This window comes from Thalassophryne amazonica, chromosome 4, assembly GCF_902500255.1.
Source record: "Thalassophryne amazonica chromosome 4, fThaAma1.1, whole genome shotgun sequence".
Classification (NCBI taxonomy): Eukaryota; Metazoa; Chordata; class Actinopteri; order Batrachoidiformes; family Batrachoididae; genus Thalassophryne; species Thalassophryne amazonica.
The window spans coordinates 132,856,527-132,865,867 of record NC_047106.1 but is presented as its reverse complement, the minus strand read 5'-3'; the positions used below and the strand labels follow the sequence as shown (position 1 = coordinate 132,865,867).

At 50.5% G+C, this 9,341-nt stretch overlaps 1 protein-coding gene across 2 annotated transcripts in view; it reads right to left on the bottom strand.

Moving 5' to 3' along the window:
- Positions 1-1,007: 1,007 nt before the first annotated feature.
- Positions 1,008-9,341, bottom strand: part of LOC117508765 (galectin-4-like) — a 39,200-nt gene continuing 30,866 nt past the window's right edge. For both annotated transcript variants that reach the window (XM_034168594.1, XM_034168596.1), the window contains 2 exons: positions 1,387-1,552; positions 1,008-1,308 (listed from right to left, as the gene is read on the bottom strand). In XM_034168594.1, coding sequence (XP_034024485.1) covers positions 1,165-1,308; positions 1,387-1,552 — 310 coding nt within the window. In that variant the 3' untranslated portion in view covers positions 1,008-1,164. The remainder of the gene's footprint in view (positions 1,309-1,386; positions 1,553-9,341) is intronic.

Below are 9,341 nucleotides of genomic sequence, written 5' to 3'. Positions count from 1 at the left end.
ATTTTCCACGGTGCGGAGCCGAGCCTCCAATTCGCCCAGCCTGGCCTCCAAAGCTACGAATAAGCTGCACTTATTACAAGTACCGTTACTGCTAAAAGAGGCCGAGGAATAACTAAACATTTCACACCCAGAGCAGAAAAGTACGGGAGAGACAGGAGAAGCCGCCATGCTAAAACGCCTAAGAGCTAGTAGCTACGCTAAGCTAGCGGATTCCCAAACAGGGAATCCGACACTAGACAGGCTGTGGAGCAGCACAGGTAACGCACGACAACAGTGCTAAAATAAAATAAAAATCCACTAGACAGGCTGTGGAGCAGCACAGGTAACGCACAACAACAGTGCTAAAAAATAAAATAAAATAAAAATAAAAATCCACAGGACAGGCTGTGGAGCAGCACAGGCAACGCACGACAACAGTGCTAAAACAAAATAAAAATCCACTAGACAGGCTGTGGAGCAGCACAGGTAACGCACGACAACAGTGCTAAAAAATAAAATAAAAATAAAAATCCACTGGACAGGCTGTGGTGCAGCACAGGCAACGCACGACAACAGTGCTAAAACAAAATAAAAATCCACTGGACAGGCTGTGGAGCAGCACAGGTAACGCACGACAACAGTGCTAAATCAAAATCCACTGGACAGGCTGTGGAACAGCACCTGGATGAGGTCACCTGGGTGCAACATATAGATGCTGAGCTTCAGAAGATATGGATGGATCATATCTTCGGGTGCATCAACACAAGAAGTTCAATTACACAACATGTGTACGACATGAAATACCCACTTCACACATTCTAAGAAATGAAATGACACATGTACTTCAACTAGTAATGTCAACTGGTCCCACAAAACGTTCTTGTTTAATTTGGAAACAGACCATGCAATTAATTTTGATCAATTATTACATGCATGCTACATGTGTAGGTAGTTAGAAAAACACTGAAATGGCCAGTATGGCCATTTAAAGCAACACACTTATTCATGTATTTATTCACTGTTATTAAGATGTTAATTTGTTTTGTTTGACAGGATACAGATGATATGCTGATGACGACGTCATTTATCTTCACAGGAAAATTATGATTTGATCATATTCCATCATAGAGGTCTGAAATGTCACAGAGGAGCAGAAACATGAACACATGAATGGTGTTTGTGGTCTCAGAAGTGGATGTAGGAGATTTGCACATCGCCATCAATCTCCAGCATGTCGATCTGGGTAAAGGGCAGCCGGTGGAAGAAGTCGAACAAATGCTGTCCATTGACGAACACCTTAAACCTCTGGTTCCCACAGCGAATGGACATCTGACAAATCAATCACCAGACAGTCAGGGCACGGCCAAATCACCACAGCACATGATGAAGACTGAAAAACAGACTTACATCAAAGTACTGGCCCTCCATGAAGGGGTTGTTCATCAGCTCTCTCTCCTCCTGACCCCAGCTGCCATCGATCATGCTGTTTCTCACGACAATCCCCTGCCTCAGTCTGGGGTTGATATGGAGTGCCTTGTTCCACGATTCGCTCACCAGGAAGTTAACAGAAAATCTGCAAGACAGACACAAAACGATTGTAAGCGTTATTTCTTCCCCCAGTTCTTTCTGTAACACTGCCCTTTATAAAGTACAAACTCAAACTATTCCACACTTTTAAATTTAATCAAAGTCACAGCAAAAATAATCAGGCCTGGGCCCTGCAAGAATTTCTCTTACAGACAAGATCCGCTCTTACAGAACCCAGAAAAATGGATACAAGCAGTTTTATGTTGTGTGGGCCGCCAGAAGAGGAGGTACTGCTGGCCACCAGAGGGCGCCCTGCCTGAAGTGTGGGCTTCAGGCACGAAAGGGCGTTGCCGCCTCAGGAACAAGCCGTGGTGACAGCTGTCACCCATCATCCCTGACAGCTGTCACTAATCATCCAATCCACATCTGGAATAAAAGCAGGAAGACACCTCCACCACACTGCTGAGATATCATCTTCTACCAGAGGTAATATCCTCAGCCTTTTTGTGATATTTTGTAAATCAGTTTATTGTGAGTGTTTGCAGGAGTACCAGTCCTTTTTGTGGAGGCTGTGCAAAACGGCACTCTTTTTCCTCTGAGGGATCGCTGCAAGTATTGAGTGAGAGGTGGAGGTGGAATTCCCACCAGGATTGTTACTGGGTGTTCACACACCCACCCTTGACTGTCTTTGCTTTCTGCCAGCAGTACCAGATCCGACACGCCGTGAAGGTGGGCACCTGGGGACTCCGGGACTTGGCGGTTCCAGTATTCCTCGGGTTCGGTGGCAGTGGGAATCGTGTGGTTCCGGTTCGTTTCCAGACGGGCTTCTCCTATCATCGAGCCTGCCCACACGACACCTTATTGATTGACTTTTGCACATTCTGTAATCTGCTGTGTTTAGTTGTGTCATTCACAACAGTAAAGTGTTATAATTTGACTCCTTCCATTGTCCGTTCATTTGCGCCCCCTGTTGTGGGTCCGTGTCACTACACTTTCCCAACAGGATATCTCGGCCAGCGTCATGGACTCCGAGGGGCATCACCAGGCTGTTGAACAACCAATGGGAGAGCAGGGAGCGCAGGCTTCTGCAGGAGGCATGATTGGTGAGCTACAGCATATTCTCACCGCCTTTACAGCTCGGATGGATCAAATAGCCGAGCAAAACATCCTCCTGAACCGCAGGGTGGAGGCTCTCTCCGCGCAAGTGGCGGCGAGCGCTCAGGGCGCTGCTGCAGCTCCTCCTCCTGCCGACCCTGTGCTGGATATAAATGTTCCAGTGGTGGTTCAACAACCCCTCCCACCATCCCCTGAAGCATACATAAGCCCTCCTGAGCCGTACGGAGGTTGTGTGGAGACGTGCGCGGACTTTCTTATGCAGTGTTCGCTCGTCTTCGCACAACGTCCCGTCATGTACGCGTCAGACGCAAGCAAAATAGCTTATGTGATCACTCTGCTTCGGGGAGAGGCACACGCTTGGGCTACAGCGCTTTGGGAGCAAAATTCACGGCTCCTTCACACGTACACTGGGTTTGTGAGGGAGTTCAGAACTGTGTTTGATCACCCTAACAGGGGAGAGACCGCTTCAACTGTGCTGCTGTCGAAGAGACAGGGACGCCGAAGCGCAGCTGCTTATGCAGTCGACTTCCGCATCGCGGCTGCGAGGTCCGGCTGGAATAACGCTGCGCTCCGCGCCGCCTTTGTAAATGGACTGTCGTCAGTCCTAAAGGAGCACCTAGTGGCCAAGGATGAACCGCGGGAACTAGATGGGCTTATTGATCTCGTTATACGGTTAGACAATCGGTTGGAGGAATGCCGTCGGGAACGAGACGAAGGACGTGGCCGGGCGCGCGCCGTCCCTCTTCCTTCCGGGTCCGAGAAAGGTCCGCCCTTCCCACGCTCCCTGGCCTCTACGTCCCGTGGGGCGACAGCTCCCCCTGCTGACGAAGCTATGGACACGAGCAGGGCTACATTTAGACCACCTAATAGACAGAGGAGGTTTCCACGTGGGGCGTGTTTTGTTTGTGGCTCAATGGAGCATCAATTGAGCAATTGCCCCGAACGGTTAAACACCAACGCCCGCCCCTAGAAACTGGGCTTAGGGTGGGCCAAGAAATTCACGTGGGACACACACACATTGCCACAGGCTCTCAGTTACAATCCTTAGCGGGGATTTAACCCTTCAGGCCCCAGCACTGGTAGACACAGGGTCAGAAGGGAATCTGCTAGACAGCAGATGGGCCAGGGAGGTAGGGCTCCCTCTGGTGGCGCTACCTACACCATTGCAGGTGCGAGCACTAGATGGCACCCTACTCCCTTTAATCACACACAGGACACCACCAGTAACTCTGGTAGTGTCAGGGAATCATAGGGAGGAGAGTGAGTTTTTTGTGACTCCTTCTACCTCCCGTGTGATTCTGGGGTTCCCCTGGATATTGAAACACAATCCCCGGATTGATTGGCCGTCCGGGGTGGTGGTACAGTGGAGCGAGACCTGCCATCGGATGTGTTTGGGATCCTCGGTTCCTCCCGGTTCCCAGGCTAAGGAGCAGGTCAAAGTTCCCCCCAATCTGTCGGCAGTGCCAGTTGAGTACCACGATCTTGCTGACGTTTTTAGCAAGGATCGGGCACTCACTCTCCCCCCGCATCGTCCGTACGATTGTGCCATCGATTTGTTGCCAGGTGTGGAGTTCCCGTCCAGCAGGCTGTACAACCTTTCCCGACCTGAGCGCGAATCAATGGAGACCTACATCCGGGACTCCTTAGCTGCCGGGCTGATCCGTAACTCCACCTCTCCGATGGGAGCAGGTTTCTTTTTTGTGGGCAAAAAAGATGGCGGTCTTCGTCCATGCATTGATTACCGGGGGCTGAACGAGATCACGGTTCGCAACCGATACCCGTTGCCTTTGTTAGATTCGGTGTTCACCCCCCTGCATGGAGCCAAAATCTTCACAAAGTTGGATCTTAGGAACGCCTACCACCTAGTTCGGATCCGGAAGGGAGACGAATGGAAAACGGCATTCAACACCCCGTTAGGTCATTTTGAGTACCTGGTCATGCCGTTCGGCCTCACTAACGCCCCCGCGACGTTCCAAGCTTTGGTTAATGACGTCTTGCGGGACTTCCTGCACCGATTCGTCTTCGTATACCTGGATGATATACTCATCTTTCCTCCGGACCCTGAGACCCATGTACGGCATGTACGTCAGGTCCTGCAGCAGTTGTTGGAGAACCGGCTGTTTGTGAAGGGCGAGAAGTGCGAGTTTCACCGCACTTCTTTGTCCTTCCTGGGGTTTATCATCTCCTCCAACTCCGTCGCCCCGGATCCGGCCAAGGTCGCAGCGGTGAGAGACTGGCCCCAACCTACGAGCCGTAGGAAGCTACAACAGTTCCTCGGCTTCGCAAATTTTTACAGGAGGTTCATTAAGGGGTATAGTCAGGTAGTTAGCCCCCCTGACGGCCCTGACCTCACCAAAAGTTCCCTTCACCTGGTCGGATCGGTGCGAAGCCGCATTTAGGGAGTTGAAACGCCAGTTCTCGACTGCACCGGTCTTGGTGCAGCCTGATCCTAGTCGCCAGTTTGTGGTTGAAGTGGACGCCTCTGACTCAGGGATAGGAGCCGTGCTATCCCAGAGCGGAGAAACGATAAGGTTCTTCACCCATGTGCCTATTTTTCCCGCAGGTTGACCCCAGCAGAGCGGAATTATGACGTGGGCAATCGAGAGCTCCTTGCGGTGAAAGAGGCTCTTGAGGAGTGGAGACACCTGCTGGAGGGAGCGTCAGTGCCTTTCACGGTTTTCACGGACCACCGGAACCTGGAGTATATCAGGACCGCCAAGCGACTGAACCCCAGGCAAGCCCGCTGGTCACTGTTTTTCGGCCATTTTGACTTCCGGATCACCTACCGTCCCGGGACCAAGAACCAAAGATCGGATGCCCTGTCCCGGGTGCATGAACAGGAAGTCAAGACCGAGCTGTCGGATCCACCGGAACCCATTCTACCGGAGTCCACTATCGTGGCTACCCTAACCTGGGACGTGGAGAAGACCGTCCGGGAGGCCCTGGCACGGAGCCCGGATCAGGACCGAAAGACAGATTGTACGTCCCACCAGAGGCCAGAGCTGCCGTTCTGGACTTCTGTCACGGGTCCAAGCTCTCCTGCCACCCAGGGGTGCGTAGGACCGTGGCAGTGGTCCGGCAGCGCTTCTGGTGGGCGTCCCTGGAGACTGATGTCCGGGCTTACATCCAGGCCTGCAACACCTGCGCCAGGGGCAAGGCGGACCACCAGAAGGCACAGGGACTCCTACAGCCACTTCCTGTGCCTCACCGCCCCTGGTCCCACATCGGTCTGGATTTTGTCACGGGTCTCCCGCCGTCCCGGGGACACACCACCATCCTCACGATAGTGGACCGATTCTCCAAGGCGGCCCACTTCGTGGCCCTCCCGAAGCTCCCGTCGGCCCAGGAGACGGCGGATCTCCTGGTCCACCATGTCGTCCGGCTGCATGGGATACCAACAGACATCGTTTCGGATTGCGGTCCCCAGTTCTCCTCGCAGGTGTGGAGAAGTTTCTGACGGGAACTGGGGGCCACCGTAAGCCTCTCGTCTGGGTATCACCCACAGACTAACGGACAGGTCGAACGGGCCAAACAGGAGTTGGAGCAGGCCCTTAGGTGCACGACCTCCGCACACCCGACGGCTTGGAGTGAACATCTGGCCTGGATCGAGTACGCTCATAACAGCCAAGTGTCCTCTGCCACCGGCCTCTCCCCGTTCGAGGTGTGTCTGGGGTACCAACCCCCTTTGTTTCCTTTGGTGGAGGGAGAGGTCGGTGTGCCCTCGGTCCAGGCCCACCTGCGGAGATGCCGTCGGGTGTGGCGCACCGCCCGTTCGGCCTTGTTGAGGGCCCGGATGAGGGCTAAAGCCCATGCAGACCGTCGACGGTCCCCGGCCCCCGCATACCAGCCCGGGCAGGAGGTATGGCTTTCCACCAGGGACATTCCACTACAGGTCGAGTCTCCCAAACTGAAAGACCGCTTCTTTGGACCCTTTCCCATCCTCAAGGTTCTCAGTCCTACCGCAGTGAGGCTCCAACTCCCGGCCTCACTACGGATCCATCCGGTTTTCCATGTCTCCAGAATCAAGCCGCATCACACCTCACCCCTCTGTGCACCCGGTCCGGCGCCGCCTCCTGCCCGTATTATCGACGGGGAGCCGGCTTGGACAGTTCGCCGGCTCTTGGACAACCGTCGAATGGGCCGGGGCTTTCAGTATTTGGTGGACTGGGAGGGGTATGGACCCGAAGAACGCTCCTGGGTGAAGAGGAGCTTCATCCTGGACCCGGCCCTCCTGGCCGATTTTTACCGACGCCACACGGACAAGCCTGGTCGGGCGCCAGGAGGCGCCCGTTGAGGGGGGGGTCCTGTTGTGTGGGCCGCCAGAAGAGGAGCTACTGCTGGCCCACCACTAGAGGGCGCCCTGCCTGAAGTGCGTGCTTCAGGCACGAGAGGGCGCTGCCGCCTCAGGAACAAGCCGTGGTGACAGCTGTCACCCATCATCCGTGACAGCTGTCACTAATCATCCAATCCACATCTGGAATAAAAGCAGGAAGACACCTCCACCACACTGCCGAGATATCATCTTCTACCAGAGGTAATATCCTCAACCTTTTTGTGATATTTTGTAAATCAGTTTATTGTGAGTGTTTGCAGGAGTACCGGTCCTTTTTGTGGAGGCTGTGCAAAACGGCACTCTTTTTCCTCTGAGGGATCGCTGCAAGTATTGAGTGAGAGGTGGAGGTGGAATTCCCACCAGGATTGTTACTGGGTGTTCACACACCCACCCTTGACTGTCTTTGCTTTCTGCCAGCAGTACCAGATCCGACACGCCGTGAAGGTGGCCACCTGGGGACTCCGGGACTTGGCGGCTCCAGTATTCCTCGGGTTCGGTGGCAGTGGGAATCGTGTGGTTCCGGTTCGTTTCCAGACGGGCGTCTCCTATCGTTGAGCCTGCCCACACGACACCTTATTGACTGACTTTTGCACATTCTGTAATCTGCTGTGTTTAGTTGTGTCATTCACAACAGTAAAGTGTTATAATTTGACTCCTTCCATTGTCCGTTCATTTACGCCCCCTGTTGTGGGTCCGTGTCACTACACTTTCCCAACAGTTTTATACAGGATTACAGTGGCTTGCAAAAGTATTCAGCCCTTTGGTATTTCACGCAATTTAATTTGTTTATGGCATTTCAAATACAAAAAGTAAATCAGGTTTCTCAATATAAAAAAATTCTCAAATTATCTTCCTTAGACTCAAACTGAAAGTAAATCTCTACAAATTGATATAAATTAATTCAAAATATAAAAGCCAATATGATGGGTTGCATAAGTAATCAACCCCTTTGGTGTAATATCTGTAAATAATCAGTTTAATTACCAGTTTTCTTCGGACAAGTCGGGATGGATACATGAACATTTCCCAGTCACTGAATATGTCTTGAACTTTATTTACATCAGTTATGAAGAAATACAAACAGTATGGCACTCTGTGGTAAATCTGTGTGGAGTAGACACTTCTGGAAAACTGAGTGACTGTGCAAGAAGGAGAAGAGTGAGGAAAGCCACCAAGACACCCAGAAAACCCAGAAGAGGTTTTAGGCTTCTGTGGCTGTGATTGGAGAAATTGGGCACATTGCATGTTTTACATTTTGTATCCATGGTTATACGCTTCATGATTAAGTGGTACAGAGGAGGAGTTTCTTTCACCAAACCATTAAATCTAGGCTTGCATCTCAGATGTACCTTCTGACAAATTGTAGCTGAACTTTCAGGTCTTCTTTTAAAGAAAATCCTCCTCTGTACCACTTCATCATGAAGCTGTATAACTGGGGTACAAAATGCAAAACATGCACTGTGCACAATTTCTCCAATCACAGCCACAGAAGCCTGTAACTTTTTCTAGGTTGTTTGGGTGTCTTGGTGGCTTTCCTCACTCTTCTCCTTCTTGCACAGTCACTCAGTTTTTCAGAAGTGTCTACTCCACACAGGTTTACCACAGAGTGCCAAACTGTTTGTATTTCTTCATAACTGATGTAAATAAAGTTCAAGACATATTCAGTGACTTGGAAATGTTCATGTATCCATCCCGACTTGTCCGAAGAAAACTGGTAATTAAACTGATTATTTACAGGTATTATACCAAAGGGGCTGATTACTTATTCAACTCATCATCTTGGCTTTTATATCAAGTTGTAGAGATTTACTTTCAATTTGAGTCTAAGGAAGATAATTTTAGAAATGTTTATGTTGAGAAGCCTGATTTACGTTTTGTATTTGAAATGCCATAACAAATTAAAATGCGTGAAATACCAAGGGGCTGAATACTTTTGCAAGCCACTGTACATATGCGTGACAGAGGCGGACCTTATTTCGTAAAATCCTTCTCTTATTGGCCCCCGTGGGTATTCAAGGGAGGTCCATCCCCCGGCCCAAGGCCCGCGCAACAATGGGAGACATATGATTTATAATTGTCACCTAACTCTCTTTATCCTAAGTGGTACAAACTGGTTAAATTCAATTCTACATGCACATACCAAGAGAAAACAAAGGAAAGTGAGAATAAGAATAAAACTAAAAGTATAACCCTAAATAAAGTAACTACCTTAATACCAAAATAAAACCATAATTAAACACAGAAATATATCTAACAGCATCATCTGTGAATGCTGCCAGTCCCATGGATGTGTAAACTCAGTGGTGGACATAGTTCCGCTAATCCACTAATTAATGAAGCTAACTTTTTTGTTAGCAGATCATCTTTTCAGCTAATTTTGAAAACC